Source organism: Salminus brasiliensis, chromosome 10 (assembly GCF_030463535.1).
Source record: "Salminus brasiliensis chromosome 10, fSalBra1.hap2, whole genome shotgun sequence".
Taxonomy (NCBI): domain Eukaryota; kingdom Metazoa; phylum Chordata; class Actinopteri; order Characiformes; family Bryconidae; genus Salminus; species Salminus brasiliensis.
In genome coordinates this window covers 41,066,240-41,085,868 of record NC_132887.1, presented here as the reverse complement: position 1 = coordinate 41,085,868, position 19,629 = coordinate 41,066,240, and the positions used below count along the sequence as shown (strand labels likewise).

Sequence of the window (19,629 nt, the reverse complement as noted above, 5' to 3'; positions counted from 1 at the left end):
TCTGCAGAAAGACCCGTGTGTGTGTTGGAAATGCAGCTGAACTGATGAGCAGGTTTGCTTCTTCATTTAAATACTGTAAGTCCTGCGGTAGCACCGCCTCTGTCTTACATTCCTTTACATTAAAAACGTAAAACTGAAAAAAACGGATCATGTCACTGCATGTACTTACGTGTGTGTGGGTGGCAGGACACAGATGTATAGATACAGTCATGTGAAAGCATTATGACACCGGGGCCTGAAGAAAGAAGGTTGTAGAGGCAGATCAGTCTGGGAAAGGGTTTAAGAAGATTTTTTTTATTAATATTTGTGTTTCAGTAATATTTCAGTCTGTTATCTTATAATTAGTGTCACAGGCGTGTTCAGAGCTTTTCTGTGTCATTGTTTTCATCACAGGTATCTTGGTCTTCCAGATCCCACATTGACCTCCACAGTTGCCTGAACTGACCATTCTTAATAACAGTTTTAATGAATAAGATTTAAGAATTAGGACTGTGTTTCATGTCAGGCCTTAAACTAAAAGGACTAAAGGTGTCATTTGGCCGGGGGTGCACACATTTACTCACAAACGAGTCTGTCTATTTATTTTTAAAATTCTAGCTTCTTTTTATTTAATGTTTTTATTGAATGTTTTTTTTATCAGAATATTTAGTAAATTACATTTCAAATTTGAAAATCTTCGCAAAGGCATTAAGTTTATGATTACAGTCTTATATATATTTACTGGATACACACTATGCCCAGACCGGCTTCTGAAAGGGAAGATTAGCCTCAGACAGTATTAGACGACTCCTATCTTTCACTGATGAGGCTACAAACTCCTCCCCATGTGCTGTACTGTCACTAGATCAATCTCCTTGCATCTGCCTATCTGTTTGTTTTTTTTCATATATTAATATTTTAATATTGATATGATGTCAACTTCTTTATTGCATCTTTATTTTCTGTTGCTTATAAAACTTGTAAAACTGAGTCTGCAACATGATCCTCTATTATCTTTACTTTGGCGTCCCACTGCTCACCATATTCGATCAAATAATTGACAAATACGATGGCATGCTTGCGTGACTGTCGCATCTTCCTGCAGATAAGAAGGTAAACGGGTAAAGACAGGCACTCAGGAGGCACAGGAGGGGGGAAATATTGTACAACCAGGCATGATTCTGCACGTAAGAGGGAGGACAGGAGGCCGCAAGCAACACAGTATAAAAACAAGTGTCTCTGACACAAGGAGCTTTCAGCAGTTTCACTTTCAGTTTACTGTAACTGTGTCAGGTCGACATGCAGCTGCATGCAGTCAGGCTTGTGCCTCCTGTAAAACAGTATGAGAACACGTCTGAAGTTGGTCCAGACTGAACATAATCCTTTTGAAGGGATGAACAATAACCCTCTCATAAACAATAACAGTAACAACCCTGAGATAAAAGATGTTTGTCCCAATACTTTTGTCCATTTCGTGCAGATTTATGTACTTGTTCTTTATTGTATTTCTGAGATAATTTACTTAATACACTGAAGTGTGTTTTGTTGGTTGTTGTTGGTTAAGTGATGGTCAGACTGCAGCCTCCTGCCTGAGATATTCCAGCTCTCTCCCATCTTTCCCGAAAAAGCACAGTCCATTATTAAAAAAACGCATCTACACCAGAGAAATCTGGAGGTTCATGGACTCGCTGGTCTACCAGCACGACCAGCTTAGTCATGATGGTCATGCTGGTCACCCAGCTTGGACTAGGTTAATAAGGCCAGGTTGGTAGGCCAGCAAGTCCATCAAACTCAAGCAGCTAAAGGCCTTTAGACGAGCAGTCAGAGCATGCTCTACTGAGAGCTACAGAAGGTTCAAACATCACACCGTGCCGTACATCGAGAGCTTCCCGCGTCATCTTCAGGAACTTGTGCACCCTTGATGGAAACACTGCTTAGTGACGTTTAGGAAACGTTTGAATGGAAACATTGCCTGGGTGTCTCTTGTGTTTGTTTGATCTCATGCAGCCTTTGTGTGTTTCAGGAAACGCATGTGCATGTGTGCCTGCTGATTTCCTGGCCTGTTGAAAATCTGCTCACCGTGATCAGTGTGTAAACAGGCAGGGTAAAGCAACAGTGCAGTGAAATAACTACCCCCAAGACAGGTCTGATAACACGGGATGGAAGCTTATACCCTTCTGAGTAGGGTGGTGCAAAGTAGGGGAACCGCACTGCCCTGCCCTGCCCTGCTCTGCCCTGCCCTGCCCTGCCCTGCGTTACATTGCTACATTAGCCTTATAGCTCTGGTGCTGAAACTGAACAGACACCAAAGTACACCAAACATGACTTGGCTGACGGGCTAGATTTTGGGGTAACGAGAGGGGTAGAGGTAGGTGTGTGGGGAGGGCCAGTCGGTCTGCTGTTCTCTAGCCAGTCCTGCCTTTTCTGCAGGGGTGACGTTTGGGTTTACTGTCGGTCAGCGATCAGTGAGGAGTCATGTGTCTATAACCTGAGGGCTCACTGACCACGTTACTGCAGTTCTGGACAGTAAAGCGAGAAGTGATGAGTTAGTCTGAGCAATAAGTCATAACATAAGTCATGAGTCTGTTTATTTTGGGCATGTGTGAATCTGCATGAGGGAAACCTGCTGTGCTGAACTTCAAACAACGGCTGCAGTTATGAGGCTGATTTTCATTCAAATATTATACCAAAATATCACTGTATTATTGAATATTATTATATTTCAAACAGTTCAGAGAAATCAAAGCTATTGCCATGATTGCATGTAACCATACCCAGTGGAGGCATGTGGTCGTGTTCAAAGCAAAACCTCATATCTCCAGCCTTCCATTATATTTTATTATTATATTGTAATTGTATCACATGATTTTTGTCTGTTTTAGTTTATTTAACTTTTATAATTTCTGTTTTAGTTGTTTCTTCTTACTATTTGTAGTTACTGCTTATTGATTTATTTATTTATCAATGTTTTATAAAGTTTTCCTTTTCTATGGTGCACTTAAAGAATTCTACTCTTAGATTTAACCGTTAGAATTTATCTTTTGTTTTTGTCTTGTTTTTCTATTAAAAAAATCTTGTTTTCATTTTACATTTATATTTTAAGCTTTGCCTCGGCTACACTGTAAATGAGGGTCACCCTCAATGTATTCCGAGTTTTAAAAAAGGATGAATCGAACTGAAATTTCTTCATTTGATCAGCTATTGATTATGATGTAAAAACCATTTTAAAAAAAATAACATTTTTTCCAGACAGCAAACAAGTTTAAGAAGAACAACAATGGTCCTGGAACCGAACCCTGTGGGACACCATACTTTACTTTTGTACAAGCAGAAATTCTTTCATTTTCTATTTCTCAGGTGTTAGTGCTCAGGATGAGAAACAGAACATCAGCATTTGGGTTATTCAAGCAATGGAATCAAGCCTATCTGGTAGGGTGTTGTGACCTCTGCTGCTGAATTCTTCACTAAGATCAGCTCTGTTGCTGTCGAGTTTAACTGTTTTCACTTTTTGACACAGTTTGTCAACCCACCCTCAGCCCACCCTCAGCCCATCCTCCATCCTCAATCCACCCTCAATCCACCCTTAATCTACCCTCAGTCCAGCCTCAGCCCATCCTCCATCCTCAATCCACCCTCAATCCACCCTTAATCTACCCTCAGTCCAGCCTCAGCCCATCCTCCATCCTCAATCCACCCTCAATCCACCCTCAATCTACCCTCAGTCCACCCTCAGCCCATCCTCCATCCTCAATCCACCCTCAATCCACCCTCAATCTACCCTCAGTCCACCCTCAGCCCACCCTGAGCCCAGCCCAGAGTACCGGAGGCTTCAGCTTTGCTCTAGAGGGCTGGACCCACTTTGATGAATGGAGGAAGAACTTGGAGAGGCCTGCTGAACAGCTGGGTGAGACTACCAGCTTATGGAACAGTACACTGGAAGGAACAAGAGCTGCAGACATGGCCATTCTCTCAAACGTCAGCTGTTCCTGTCTTGTTTATCTGCCAGTAAAGACAGAAATGTCTATTATTGGGGTTATTGTTTCGGTTTCTTGGAAAAGGTCTAACCACGTATATCCGGCTGAGGTTGCATGGTTTCATTCACGCACTTCACCTGAACACTATTTTTCCTACAATGTTGTAATTAGCTGTCTTCACAGCGCCACCTACTGTCTTCATGTTTTTAAACCATGAATAAGAAATACAGTAAAGTTCATAAGGATCCAGTTACTAAGCCAGTCTGCTGAGTGAGCTGAGCTGAGGGGAACTGGGGGTGACGCTTCCAGTCAGTGGCTCAGTTACTCGATTACTGGACAGTAAAACAAGAAGTGTTGAGTCACCGCAGCTACAGAGACTCAACACTAACACTGTAAACATCACGAGTGGTATTGCTATCTTTCTAAGTGTGAGTGTGTGTGTGTGTGTGTGTGTGTGTCACTCATACATGTATATCAGCATCATGTATGTGAGCATCAGATGTGTTTCAGATTTGGGAATTGAGCGAAATGTAGACACTAATGGTAAAGCAGAGAGTAGCAGGTTATGTAGAACACTGACAGATGTGTGTGAGTGTGTGTCTGAGAGAGAGACAAATACAGTGTATGTAAAAGGGCAAAATGTTCAAAATGTGCATGCTCTTAGAGAGAGAGAGAGAGAAAAGAGAGAGCGTGAGAGACCACCACAGCTTCTCACAGGAAAACCACCCTTTCACACTACGTCTGGGTGCTATTTGGCCCGTCTCAATTGTGGGGTCGCAAACTTTGAAGGTCACTCTTGCCTGCTACGCTTGTAAGCTCTGTCCTATAACATTCAGACCATACTTCTAATATCATTAATATCCAGTATGAAGTTCTAATATCATTAATATCCAGTATGAAACTCTAATAACATTAATATCCAGTATGAAGTTCTAATATCATTAATATCCAGTATGAAACTCTAATAACATTAATATCCAGTATGAAGCTTTAATATCATTAATATCCAGTATGAAGCTCTAATAACATTCATATCCAGTATGAAACTCTAATAACATTCATATCCAGTATGAAGCTCTAATATCATTAATATCCAGTATGAAGCTCTAATAACATTAATATCCAGTATGAAGCTCTAATAACATTAACATCCAGTATGAAGCTCTAATAACATTAATATCCAGTATGAAGCTCTAATAGCATTCATATCCAGTATGAAGCTCTAATATCATTAATATCCAGTATGAAGCTCTAATATCATTAATATCCAGTATGAAGTTCTAATAACATTAATATCCAGTATGAAGCTCTAATATCATTAATATCCAGTATGAAGCTCTAATAACATTAATATCCAGTATGAAGCTCTAATAACATTCTTATCCAGTATGAAACTCTAATAACATTAATTTCCAGTATGAAGCTCTAATAACATTAATATCCAGTATGAAGCTCTAATATCATTAATATCCAGTATGAAGCTCTAATAACATTAATTTCCAGTATGAAGCTCTAATAACATTAATATCCAGTATGAAGCTCTAATATCATTAATATCCAGTATGAAGCTCTAATAACATTAATTTCCAGTATGAAGCTCTAATAACATTAATATCCAGTATGAAGTTCTAATATCATTAATATCCAGTATGAAGCTCTAATAACATTAATATCCAGTATGAAGCTCTAATAACATTCTTATCCAGTATGAAACTTTAATAACATTAATTTCCAGTATGAAGCTCTAATAACATTAATATCCAGTATGAAGCTCTGATATCATTAATATCCAGTATGAAGTTCTAATAACATTAATATCCAGTATGAAGCTCTAATAACATTAATATCCAGTATGAAGCTCTAATAACATTCATATCCAGTATGAAGTTCTAATAACATTAATTTCCAGTATGAAGCTCTAATATCATTAATATCCAGTATGAAGCTCTAATAACATTAATATCCAGTATGAAGCTCTAATTACAGTAATATCCAGAATTAAATTGTATTATTATTATTATTATTATTATTACAGCAGTAGTATTTTTCTTTAAATTCAATTTAACAACACAAACATTGATCTGCTTGGTCTTCCTCTAACTGAGCTGTTTTTCTAAGGTGTTACAGGTTCCAGTAACAGGACCAATCATTACATGATTACTCATAGAAGCAATAGGGGGTACTACCACTAGAGGGCAGTACCTTCTCATAAACTCAGCACAGGGGTGCGTGAACATGCATCAAGTAAAGATTCTCAAGAAGCGATCCAGAATCAGTGCTGCTCTCTCATATCATCAAGACACTGGGAGCTGCGTCCAGGTCAAGGACAAAGACGACCATATTGACCATTAGAGTTGGACACAGATGGAATTAAGGACCTTGGACAGGGTTAAAGGCCTGGCTCAGTGGCCCAACAGTGGCAGCTTGGTGAGTCCAGATATCGAACCCACAACCCTGTCATCATTAATCACGTGCTCTGACCCATGAGCCACCACTGCTCCTGGTGTTTAATACATCAGTGAATGAAACCATGTAGCCACAGGAGGCCACACACCACTGCCATTACCAGAGCTGAGGGGTTATTATGGGCTGTTGTTTGGTCTCTCAGTATCAGGAGCATGTGCTTCACAGCCATGATGATCTAACAGAACCTTGGTTCTCATCATAGCTGCAGTAGAACACCAATGATGGGTTTATTTGGTATAAGAACTGTACACTCTACGCTTTATGTACCTGTTCCTTAACTGTTCTCCAGCAGTTCCTCAACTGTACCTACACTGTTCCACAACTGTTCTTCAGCTGTTCCTTGAACTGTTCCTCAAGTGTTCATCCACTGTTCCTCAACTGGTCTTCAGCTGTTCCTCAACTGTTCCTCAACTGTTCCTCAGCTGTTCCTCAACTGTTCTCTAGATATTCTCCAGTGAGCAGAACAATTACATGCAAACTATTGCAAACATTTGGGAGACTGGGGTTCGATTCCCGGGCTGGGTGACTATGCTGCGCTACACCAATAAGAGTCCCTGGGCAAGACTCCTAACACTACACTGACCCTCCTCTGTAATATGAGTAACCCTGTAAGTCGCTCTGGATAAGAGCGTCTGCTAAATGCCATAAATGTAAATGTAACTATAGAAAAACTGATCAGAAAAAAGTCAGGAAGTGCTTTTCAGAACCTCAAGCAGGTTTATTCATCTCTCCAGTGTGAAGCAGAAACACATAACGTTACTGTAGAGATGAGGTAGAGCTGCAGCTCAGACTGGATTCTTCTCCTCCAGTGGTTCCTCAAAATCCCTCCCTCTGTAAAAACATAAAACTTCCAACATTAGTTACCATCATCGGAGCTGAACAGCCAAGACGCTGGAGTCTGCAGTTTGCTTCTTGAGTCTGTAGTTTAGTCCTGAGTCCTGCAGTGTCCGAAACAACTAGTCTACTAGGCAACCTGCCTCTGTCAAGCATCAGAACATAGACGGACCACACTGCTTACAGGATTCCCAAGAACCATGCTGCAGATCGAGTACCGACACGTGTAAGAAGTAGAGAACACCTTAGACCTGTTGTAGTATCACTGCGCCAGCCCTTTTCCTTACGACTGGTTTTAGGATCAGACTAACTGTGAGTGTCTGATAAAGGCAGCTGGAAAAGTCACAGATGTGGATTGGTTGGGTGCTGCTATGAAAGAATACCTTTACACTAGAGGGAAGCTGGCTCTTGTGGCAATGCCGCACTGGTTCTTCTTGTTCCTGGACATCCGTATGTAGCCTCTCTCGCCCCAGTTAAGACCCCAGCTGCAAAAAAAACAAACCATTCAATCAATGTTGTTTTGATACAAGTCTTATTACCCTCCTGAGTCCCGACTCTTTTTTCATTTGTGTTGATTAAATATTCCTCTACCTGTTCTTGACCATCCAGTAGTCTTCTCCACGCTTGTCGGTGCCATACCCAACAATCAGGACTGCATGATCCAGGTCATCTGCTCTGCTGCCGCAGTACGGATCATCATACACACCTGCAGTCAGTCAGTGCAGCAATCAGACAACCGGCCTTTCCAGTAAAACCACTAAGACCTCCTGAAAGCAGTCTACTGGAGGTCCTGCATTTGGACATCTGGTTGGGTCTTGCCCTCCAGTCGTAATAAAGGTGATCTACAAGGGTCTCCTGCATCTTTACACCACAGATACAACTTCCAACTGTCTCCACAAGTAGCCCAGCTATTGACCTTGTGCTTCTGCTGATCGGCTCCAGATGGCCCGAGTTCTTCTCTGGGTTTTTGGGTCTTCATCTAACCTGATCCTGGAAGCCCACTGATCTTGATACCTTGCTGTAAAGGCATACTTTAGAACCCTTCTGCCACAGGATCTGTGATGCAGAGATAAACCTGGCTGCATTGCAGAAAGCTTGAAACCCCAGTGTCATATTCCTGCAGTGAGATATTAGCCTCAGTAGAGTAATGAAAGGAACAGGACTGGTTTCTGGTTGATTGCTGGTCTTCAGTGTTGAACTTGATTGCTCAGCCCTGTCTGCTCCAGGTTCTTATCTCTGAACCTACACTTATACACCACACAAAACCCCAGTAAAGACTGGCTAAGAGGGTTACCTGAGGAATAGAGCTGGAAGGTGTGACGGGAGGTGTCTATGGCTGCAGATATTGGTCCAATCACAGCAACGGCTTCCTGCAGAATGTTCTCGTCTCCACTGGGCAACTCTTCGAAACCACTGCAGGTAGCACTACCGTTCAGTGGATTATACCTGCACATCCCATCCTTGAGATGATCAAGGAGCAGGAAAGAATGGGATCAGGATAGGTCACAGAAATGGGCACTAGTCCTACTCCTGGAGATCTACTTTCCTGCAGAGTTTAGTGCTAACCTTCATCTCCAACCAATAATAATGTGTAGCAGAGTATAGTTGGTACTAGACTTCACAGGACAATAGATCTCCAGTACCAGAAAACCACTATGCTTATTTGATAGAACTCAATAACCATACATCCATATCTCCATTCATCAGCAGGCACTAGGCTTACATTGGCCTCATAAGGATAGGTGGCTTCTGACTGCAGGCTTTCACTGTGACTGACATACTCGAAGGCATACTCCATTGAACCCCCTGCACAGCCATGGTTCCCATAAAACCAGGAGCAGTCAAGCAGCTGTTGCTTGCTCAGGGATACCAGTTTCCTGGTCTTCCTGAACATCTGACCCTCCAGTGCCCCTGCCTTGGAGAAAGAGAGAGAAAAAGAAATTGATGGACAATAGAAGGAAAGTACTTGCATCGCTTTATTCAAAGGCTTCAAAAATCTGTAGTGCCTTCTTAAGTGAACATCATTAACACCATTAATGCCCAAACTGCACCAGAAACTCCTCCCTTGAAGCTCCACCCTGCTGGTGCACAGTCCAAGACCTTAGACCAGGTGTTGTGGCAGTATTTGTATAAATCTTTACTGTGTATATCTTTGCCTACACGCTTACATGATGGACCTTGACTGCAACTCACCGCACTGAAGGCCCAGCAGGAACCGCAGTCCTTTTGGTGTTTAACCCTGGTCACATAGCCTGCTGCTTTCCAATCCACGGCACTTGGCAGAGTATCACCCCCTTGCTGCTGGAGGAATAGGGGTGCACTGTGGGCCTTGGTCCTCTTGAAGGATCTCAGGCAGCTCTTGAACCTGGCCTGGTACTCCTGGTTGTCCTGTTGGAGATTTAGAGTTTATTCAGTCTCATCAGCTCATTGAATTCTTATAGCACAGATCAACTGGCCAAAATCCTATTAGGGGGCTACCACTATGGCCCGGTGGTCACAAGTTCAAAACCTGAGTAATGCCACTTTTCTATTAGCAACCGACAGCACTGAGAGCACAACTGGCCATGCTCACTCCTGGTGGCTAGATGGCGCTCTTTCCCCTCATCAACCTTAAAAGTGATGCTGGCTGGCATCTGTTAGATGGTGTGGTGGGGGATGCTTTCTTCCGAGTGTGTCGGCTGCTCGGTCAAACTGGTGAGATTGAAAAGAGGCGGTGTCTGGCTTCATGTGTATCGGAGGGTATAAATACTCTAAGTGTGTGTGTGTGTGTGTGTGTGTGTGTGTTCTCACCATGTCTGCAAAGTGGTTCATGCCGAGTCTGTAGCTTTTCAGGCCCTGGTCAGCCAGCTTGTTGTGTTCCAGGACCAGCTTACGATTGGTCAGCCAGGTCATCTTACGCTGAGCCTCTTCTTCCTCAGATGCGTACCTCTTACCTGAAACACACACACACACACACACTCGTTCACTTTCTTTATTAATTATAAAAGAGATCTGCACAAAAGTTCTGGCCCCCTCTGGAACTGTTAATCAGGATCACTTCAGTCTGCATGGTTCCGTCCAAAGATGCTTCCTGCTGTTTCTACACCTTTCAGCTTGAACCTTCTCTCAACTGCAGGAGCTTAATAATGACTCCTTACCAAATTCCAGCTTCCATCCGTGGAACTCCAGCTCCTCCAAAGAGACACTGGCTGCACCAGCCACAGCCACAAGAGCGGCGACAGCGAGCAGAACCCTCATTCTTTGAAGTGTGTGGAGGGGAAAGGAAAATAAGCTGCATTAATTTAGATAAGATTCTAAAGGGTACTGAAATAAGGGTTCTTTAAGCCATAGGTTCTGCTATATAGTATAGAACCATAAGAACATTAAGAAGAGGTTCTTATTGCATATGAAGAACCACTAAAGCATACACATGGTTCTTTGCATTGCCTCAGTTCTACATGGACCATTGCTTTTACAATCTGAACCTAAAGGAAGTGTAGTTTTAGGGTTTTTTTCTGACAACAAAACAACAGAAGGTTCTACACAGCACAGTGGGTTCTTCGACTAGAAATGATGGCACTATACAATACAGACTGATTTTATGTCTACAAGAGGTTCTCCTTGTAACCTTAGTACCTGAAGGTATGATTGTCTGAGCAGGTCTGAGTTCCTCTGGAGGGTACACTTTTTCCTTTACTTGTTCTAATTTTAGCATCAATATGTTCTAGTCCCCGGTTCTGTGGGTGGTTTAGAACCTACCTGTGTACGTCCTCCTGCAGTCTTGAAGATATCAGAGTGAATAATAGAGTGTGTGTGTGTGTGTGTGTGTGTGTGTGTGTGTGTGTGTATGTGTCTAAGCCGGTTAAGAATGTCCAGCCTGGTTTTATCTGTCTGCAGCATCTCTGGCCTTAAAGAGGCGTAGAGGCCTTCACACACTGCCCACCACAAACACCCTGCTGTGCAACCGGGTGTGTGTTCATGAAGGAAACCGCGTTCTCAGCTTCTCAGAATCTTTAATACAGCCTGCAGGTCTGGACCATGTGAAAGACGTTCTCCAATCGCCTTTGGAGGCAGAGAACCATGTGGTTCTCTGAGTTGTCATGGTTCTCGGCCTCTGCTTTACTAAAGAACGCTATAGAAAGCCTTGTCCCCCTTTTTTCAGTGAGCACTTTTAGGTGATGTATCATAATGCAGGATTTCTGGCTTAAATAAAGTTTTTTGAAGGTTCTCTGATTCATAACACCATCTTCACCATGTTCTGTAAAAAAAAACCCATCAACAGTACACTTTACACATTACTCCAAAATGAGTGATGGCCAAGTGTCTTTGTACAGAATATGTGTGAATGTAAACCTTTTAGAGGTTGATGTAAAGGTTCTTCACCGTCACACAACTGTTTTTCAGACATGCTTCTTTATGGGTTTTGTAATCAGGACCTGAGATAATGTCATAAGACAACCGACATAAGCTTCACTATCTGACAATCAGCAACTCTGAAGAAACGCATGAAATCCCTGGTGACAAGTTCTAGAGAAGGTCAGTCAGTGTTGTCCGGTTAACCTTTTTACCCGCAGGTTTATTCTCCTGTTATAAATCCTGCTGTTAATGCAGTGAATACTGTGAATTATTTGATAATAGTTTAGCATAGTTTGTGGAGTCCCACAGGGTTCTAGTTTAGGGTCTATGAAACTGATAATTACTAGAGTAATGCAGTTATGAGGTGAAGAACTGAAGGGTAGGTCTGTGTGCAGGGTGTAGGTAGTTAACCTGACATGTCTACCCTATCACAGGGTGTTTTATTCATTTCTGAAATTCAGACATTCAGAAATTGGTCCATATGATGAGTAAAGAGACACACACTACCCAGGACCAACTGCACCGTTAGTCAATAGATTGCTTTTTTTTTTTTAGACCTGCTGTGGGGGCATATTGCAGTAATTTTGCGCTGCACTAGTGCTCATATGTAGTGGTAAATCACATTCTTCTGTTCAGGACGAGGCTCTTGGTTTTATGCATGTTAAGAACTGGATTACTGGACTTGCACTGATGTTCTTCACCAGAACAATCACCTCCTCAAATGACTGTTACACTGTGTGTGTTTTATGTTGAAAATAACTGAAGCGTTTTACAGTCACAGCCAGCTCAGTGTGTTGAGGTGAGGTTGATGTTTGGGTTTGTTTTCAGTCACAGACCTTCAGTGTGGGGCCTTCATGTGACCATAAGCTGAGGATTCAGTGGTGGAGAATACCGTGAGACATTACCTCTAAACTGGACAATAAAACAAGGGCTGAGTCAGTAGAGATCAACTGAGCTCCCGAGTAAGTCGGGGGTGTTTGTGGCTGGGTGAATGGGTGTGAGAACATCACTATATTTAAATTTGAGAGAGAGAGAAAGAGAGAGAGAGAGAAAGAGAGAGAGAGAGAAAGAGAGAGAGAGAGAGGGAGAGAAAGAGAGAGAGAGAGAGAGAGAGAGAGAGAGAGCACATCTGACAGGAAAACCACTCTTTATCAGCCCATGTCGAGCACACACCCACAGAGTGAGCTTGAGTTTCTTCCGTTAGCTATTGTATATTGTATAATGTGAACTGGTGCGTATATACTGTTTAATGATTTGATCAGTAAGAAACGTAACTTTCTTGTTGTTAGATTAGATTAGAGTCAGCTTCAGTATCGTTGAGCCGGTGCAAAGTATCACATTTATATTAAGTTAAAAATAGTTTAAATTAAGGTTCCATGATAAACGCTAATCTACAGTACGTCTCAGGTTCTGCACAGGCTCTACACAGGGCAAGAAACTTTTGAAGCCCTGCAGTGATATCTTCTTGTCTACATTTGGCTTGATGTAGAAACGGGGCTGTCAAACATTCTGCAGACATTTTTTTCATTAATATCCATAGAAATAAATATTGTGCATTATGAATATTGTGCACTCCTCTAGCTTGACCCTACTAACCACCTGGGACACCACAGCAACCACTTTGCAAAAAGTAAATATAATCAGTATTATAACACTATTATAAAAACTATTATATAATTGTAACACACTGTTCATAATTCTTTTAATTATGCTTTGATTTTTGCTGTAATGCACATGCTGTGATCCTAGTTGATCCAAACCACATTCTGTTGAGCTGTATCTTTGAGAATTTGTGTGCTTAAGCATATGTGTACAGGTGTGCATATAAAATAAATTATTCAGAAAATCTTTTTGGAATGCAGAGTTTATTTTTTGTATTTTTTCTAGCAGAATTAGACAAAATAAACAAACAAAAAAAGAAATACATGATAAAAAAGATCAACAGAAACTGCAGATGGCTTGGTTACAGAACTCAGAACTCATGCAGAGTCATGCAGCTGCTGCTCACACTATCACAGAGTATCCTCTCAAGAAATTCATTCAGGTTCTGCGGTTCTCCAGTCTGTAGAGAAACATCATGGTTCTGTGCATTGGAACGACATTTTATTGTTAAAGATACAAAGCATTCAAAGACCCAATTCAGTTATACTTGCTGCCTGGAATACCATAGGAGCCACCTAGCAGCACCTTACCAACCACCCCAGTTACCAACTCCCTGGCAACATTCTAGCCCAACCATTTTGGATACCCTTGCAACCACCTAGCATCTAACTGAGAAACCATAGCAATTACATAGTAACACCCTAGCGATCTGCAACATCAAAGAGGACCTAGCAACCACCCAGGGCATCACAGTAACTAGACTGGAGCACCCTAGCAACTGCCTGAAATATAACAGCAACTACATCATAACACCTTAGCAACCACTAGGAACTTCATAACATCTGCATCGTAACACCATAGCAACCACCTGGCAATTACTTAGCAGCTTTTACTAGAAATGCTGCCTTTTAGGGAAACACTGCAGATGTTAATGCAACGTGAAAGACTGTGTCTGCTGGTTTATACAAGCAAACCAGTGTAGACTGTTGATTTAATTAAATTTTATTTACTGTATAAATGAATAATCATTATTTCATCATTTTTCCTCCACAGTCTCACTGTTTTAGCTTTTATTGGAGCGAGTTGTTGCGGGTGAGCATGAACTGGAAGCGTTTCAGATGATTGATCTTATTTCACTGAATATTTGTTTGGTCACAAGACACACTCCACCTCTACACAAGGGATCTAGCACCAGCTTTAGACCAACTGCTCTCTTCAGGCATTTGGACCAGCAGAAAAATTGACCATTCAGGGGACTAGGTTTACTGAAATGAAGTTTACCTTTAAACCTGAGGGTAGACGGCATGTCTGGCAACTCCACACATGTTATTCTTGTTCTTGGAGATCTTGATGTAGCCCATATCACCCCAGTGAACACCCCAGCTGCAGAACACAGTTATGAAATATTCAGTGAGTCCTTTGAATTAGTCACTATCTGCGTGTATTATTCTGCATCTACCATCAACTATTGTGTATCCCTAATTCATTTTCCACTATGAATTATTTAGCATCTACTCTGGATCATTAGTATCCACTAATTATTATTTAGTCATCATTATAAACCATTCAGTGTCACGTGAATAATTCAGTATCCTCTATATATTATGCAGTATCTACTAATAATTATTTAGTATCCATTATAAATTATAAATATATATATAAATTATTCAGTATTCTCAATGAATTATTTAGGATCTACTCAGTATCTGCTCAGTATCTGCTCAGTATCTACCATAACTTATTCAGTATTCTCAATACATTATTCATTTTCACTATAAATAATTTAGTATCCACTATGAATTTTTCAGTATCCACCATCATGTACTTAGTATCCACCATGTTCTTGGCCCAATCAGGATGTGTGTTTATGCTTTACCTGTTCTTGATCAGCCAGTAGGCCTGCTCTTTCTCATCAGTGCCGTAACCAACGACCAGCACAGCGTGATTCAGATCAGACTTGCTGCAGAACGGATCATCATACACACCTGCAATCAGCCAGTGTTCATTACTGTCAGTGAGGAGATCCACACACACACACACACACACCAGCTAATCATTTAGTCATTTAGGGAATCAGTAACTCAGACATGCTAAACAGATATTGGGGATTTTGCAAGGAGGTGCTATTCACCACTGAAGTCATGCGTCAGTCTGTGGTCGGTGTTCTGCCCCTATTTGGACTCCAGGTCTAAGATAGAAGAGGCCGAACTGAGTGGGATTTTAAAAAAGGGCCTCTTTCACGTAAATACATCCGATCAGAAGCCTGTACGCTCTGCCCTGTGTACACATTTCTGTACATCACTGGATGCACTGAATGACGGGGTCAGTAACAGGTCGTGATGCTGAGACTGCTACTTGTAAGCTAATGCTGCTGAAGTACGGAGGCAGTACTATAGCCGTCGTATCGCTCTGTGGTGTGTCATCCTTCTTTAGGGATAAGGTATAATGAACCACCAATGTATGAAAAGAGGTGGAAGCTCCTGGCAGTGTGGCCTGAGTGCAGGGTAGCTTGTAGGGCTTGTCAAAGCTAGATGATCTAAGATGGTCATTGGTTGAAAAGCTGGTCATCCAGTAGAAAACATACCCTATACTGGTAAGCAAGCCGGTTGAGCTGGTTGAGCAGTTCAGCTCTGAACCGACACAGCATTTGATTCCATTTGAGTTTAAGGGTTTAGTTGGTCTGTGTGACCATCTTGACCGAAGCGGTTGACCAGTTTAAACTTGCACTACACTGAGGACGCGTGCTGCTGGTTTGTGTTATGTGGAATTTGGACTGGTAATTCAGTGGATCCAGTGATGATCTACAGAGGAATGAACTCATCAGCTTCAGCTTCATTTTTCCTTCAACAGAAAATCCTTCCAAATGTGGGCGTAACCACATGACATCTTTGTGGGTCTAAGCCAAATTTCTGAAGTGTTGAAGGGTTTGTCATGGTTACCTGACTTATAGAGCTGGAAGGTGGATCGTTTGGTGTCTATTGCTACAGAAACTGGTCCATTTAAGGCCACGGCATCTTCCAAAGAGATTTCATCATTACTGGACACAGCCATGAAGCCCCTGCAGGTAGCGCTGACTTTGTGTGGGTTAAAGAGACACGTCCCTGCCTGAGGAGAGATGTGAGTGATTAGGATACGCTGTAGTATCACTGCCATTCACACGGCAAACACAAGCTGATTCTCATGTACCTGATGTACTTCACCTATTTGTGTAAAAGAAAATAAAGGATGTTCAATCGAACCAGAGACTGCAGTGCGTGTGTGTTCCAGGAAACCTCACCAGCTGTTTTCTTATTGCCCGAATTGAGGAGTGAGGAGACTTTGCTGACTGATTTGATGTAAATCCTGCATAAGCAGTTGCTTACACTACAGTCACCTCGTTCTCATAAGGATAGGAGTCTTCTGACTGCAGGCCTTTGTTGTCTTTGACATAGTCGAAGGCCTTCTCCATCAATCCGCCTCTACAGCCATTGTTCCCATAACGCCCGGAGCAGTCCACCAGCTGTTGCTCGCTCAGGGACACCAGCTTCCCCGTCTTCTTGAACATCTGAGCTTCTAGCGCCCCCGTCTGAGAGGAGGGTGGAGGAGAAATAGAGGGAAGGAGAGAATCATGAATGATAGGGTTTCTACTATAGTTTCTCCCTCAATCAGGTTTGTCCTCTTTCCAGAGTTCTGGCTGCCAGAAGGCTCTCCAGAGTCACCCAGGCATTCGCAACCTCTAGAGCCGTGGGTCTATGATCTATGAGGATAATATGTATCATATTAGCATATAGCAAAGAAAGGTCATAGAAACCCAAACACAGAGTGATGAACAAACTCATGAATCTTCATCAGAGCTGCTCTTGTCCAGATACTTTTGAGCTTTAAGCTGTATTTGGGTCTGTTTCATCATGATGCTTCTTTAATGAACTTGGCATTAAACTTTAGGAGTTGTTAGCCCCCCCTGCTGGGCTGGCATGCTCTCTGTAGTGTTTTAGGGCTGTTTAGATTTCCAGAAACCTGGAGATATGATACGTGTCAACATACAGCGGTTATGATTTGATATACTGTGATATATTGTGATACTGTAAACAACTACTGTTTACAATGATATGTTGTCTTTGTCTTTTTTAAGAAAATTTTACAATTTGTTTTGTTTACAAACTGTCATAGTGTAAAAATGTTATATAAAAATAAACTTTAATCTAATAAAAACACTAGGATATGAAGACTGGGTACAACACTGCCCTCCAGTGGTTGGGGTTTAAACACAACACTGAATGAACCACTTTACATCTGAACTGTTCATTAATAATCAGTGATGTATTTTTGAGAATATTGTAATACTGTATTTTCTTACAGCCCTAAAGAGATTAAACAGTAAACAGTAAACAGCATTTATCGTCCCTTCCTTTCTACCTCTTAGCTTAGCTTGATCTGCTGAAACTCACCGCACTGAAGGCCCAGCAGGATCCACAGGTAATTTGGTTTTTGACTGGAGTCACATAGCCCTTTTCCCTCCAGTCCACACTGCTTGGTGGATAGGCGCCCCCTGGCTGTCGACGAAAAGCAGCTGCACCACGGGTCTTGGTCTCGTTGAAGGATCTCAGGCAGCTGCTGAACATGGCCTGGTACTCCTGGTTGTCCTGTTAGAGTTGGAGATGCAGGAGGACGTAAACACTGTGTTTTTTTATTGGTTTCTTCTCGCTGTCGGAACATTTGTGCAGTGAGCGCTGAACACTTCTCACCATGTCTGCAAAGTGGTTCATGCCGAGTCTGTAGCTTTTCAGGCCCTGGTCAGCCAGCTTGTTGTGTTCCAGGACCAGCTTACGATTGGTCAGCCAGATCATCTTACGCCCAGCCTCTTCTTCCTCAGACCCATAACTCTTACCTGAGACACACACACACACACACACACACACACACGGTTTCATACGTTTTCAACCTGGTAAATTTAGTAAATAAATAGTAAATGTAGTAAATAGTAAATGGGTTGTTGGGTGGAGATGGAGATTTTTGTGGGGTGGAGATAGGGAGTTGTTGGATGGAGATGGAGATTGAGATTCAGATGGAGATTTGTTGGGTGGAGATGAGTATTGTTGGATGGAGATGGAGATTGAGATGGAGATTTGTTGGATGGAGATGGAGATTGAGATGGGGATTCGTTGGGTGAAGATGGGGATTTGTTGGCGGGAGATAGAGATTGAGATGGGGATTTGTTGGATGGAGATGTAGATGGAGATTGAGATGGGGATTTGTTGGGTGGAGATGGGGATTTGTTGGAGGGAGATGGAGATGGAAATTGCGATGGGGATTTGTTGGATGGAGATGGAGATGGAGATGGGGATTTGTTGGATGGAGATGGAGATTGAAATGGAGAATTGTTGGGTGGAGATGGGGATTTGTTGGATGGAGAAGGAGATTGAGATTGAAATGGAGAATTGTCGGGTGGAGATGGAGATTTGTTGGATGGAGAAGGAGATTGAGATGGGGATTTGTTGGATGGAGATGGAGATTGAAATGGAGAATTGTTGGGTGGAGATGGGGATTTGTTGGAGGGAGATGGAGATGGAGATTGAGATGGGGATTTGTTGGAAGGAGATGGAAATGGAGATTTGTTGGGTGGAGATGGAGATGGAGATTGAAATGGAGAATTGTTGGGTGCAGATGGAGATTTGTTGGATGGAGAAGGAGATTGAGATGGGGATTTGTTGGATGGAGATGGAGATTGAAATGGAGAATTGTTGGGTGGAGATGGGGATTTGTTGGAGGAAGATGGAGATGGAGATTGAGATGGGGATTTGTTTGAAGGAGATGGAAATGGAGATTTGTTGGAGGGAGATGGAGATGGAGATTGAGATGGGGATTTGTTGGATGGAGATGGAGATGGAGATTTGTTGGGTGGAGATGGGGACTTTCCCTGTAGAACTAGTTATAATATAGGTTTCTCACCATGCTCCAGTTTCCAGGCGTGGAACTCTAGCTCCTCCAGAGAGACACTGGCTGCACCGGCCACGACCACAAGAGCGGCGACAGCGAGCAGAACCTTCATTCTGTAAAGAGTACGAGTGTGTGGGATTCAAAGAGCTGACCGTAAAAAACAGAATTACATTCATTCAGTTTAAATCCAGTTCATTTACAGTAAATTAACTGCTTTCATTTATTCATTTTAATCTAAACCAATGAATGCCTATGTCCAACAAACCTATCTAATTAATAAATCATAAATCTTACTGGTCCAATCATCAGTGCTATGATCACATTTATAATCAATAATCCATTAAAAATAACCTTTATTTGTTTGGTTGCTCGTCTATGCAAATCGACTCAGTATCAGTGTTTACATATTATGTCAAATTTTGTTTGGAGATGATTCAGCACTTACCTGTATTTGCTTTGTAGGACCCTGACACTTGCTGGGTGTGTAGGATGAAGCCTCTGCAAGTTTCTGACTGTCTGCCTA

The 19,629-nt window shown here is 42.1% G+C and overlaps 2 protein-coding genes across 3 annotated transcripts; both read right to left on the bottom strand.

Moving 5' to 3' along the window:
- Nucleotides 1-7,116: 7,116 nt before the first annotated feature.
- LOC140564564 (cathepsin L-like peptidase) lies at nt 7,117-11,114 on the bottom strand. 2 transcript variants are annotated; one of them, XM_072690154.1, is made up of 9 exons: nt 10,992-11,114; nt 10,391-10,491; nt 10,044-10,186; nt 9,447-9,641; nt 8,977-9,168; nt 8,548-8,713; nt 7,845-7,959; nt 7,637-7,738; nt 7,117-7,250 (listed from the first exon to the last, which is right to left on the bottom strand). In XM_072690154.1, the coding sequence occupies exons 2-8, from the start codon at nt 10,488-10,490 to the stop codon at nt 7,639-7,641; spliced, it is 1,011 nt and encodes a 336-aa protein (XP_072546255.1). In that variant the 5' UTR covers nt 10,491; nt 10,992-11,114; the 3' UTR covers nt 7,117-7,250; nt 7,637-7,638. The 2 variants fall into 2 exon arrangements, with proteins under 2 accessions (XP_072546255.1, XP_072546256.1); XM_072690155.1 differs by lacking the exon at nt 10,992-11,114 and adding an exon at nt 10,869-10,892.
- Nucleotides 11,115-13,452: 2,338 nt separating this feature from the next.
- LOC140564566 (cathepsin L-like peptidase) lies at nt 13,453-19,629 on the bottom strand. Its single transcript, XM_072690157.1, has 9 exons — nt 19,552-19,629; nt 19,119-19,219; nt 17,915-18,057; nt 17,618-17,812; nt 16,564-16,755; nt 16,130-16,295; nt 15,067-15,175; nt 14,472-14,573; nt 13,453-13,650 (listed from the first exon to the last, which is right to left on the bottom strand). Exons 2-8 carry the CDS (start codon nt 19,216-19,218, stop codon nt 14,474-14,476), a joined length of 1,005 nt encoding a protein of 334 aa, XP_072546258.1. The 5' UTR covers nt 19,219; nt 19,552-19,629; the 3' UTR covers nt 13,453-13,650; nt 14,472-14,473.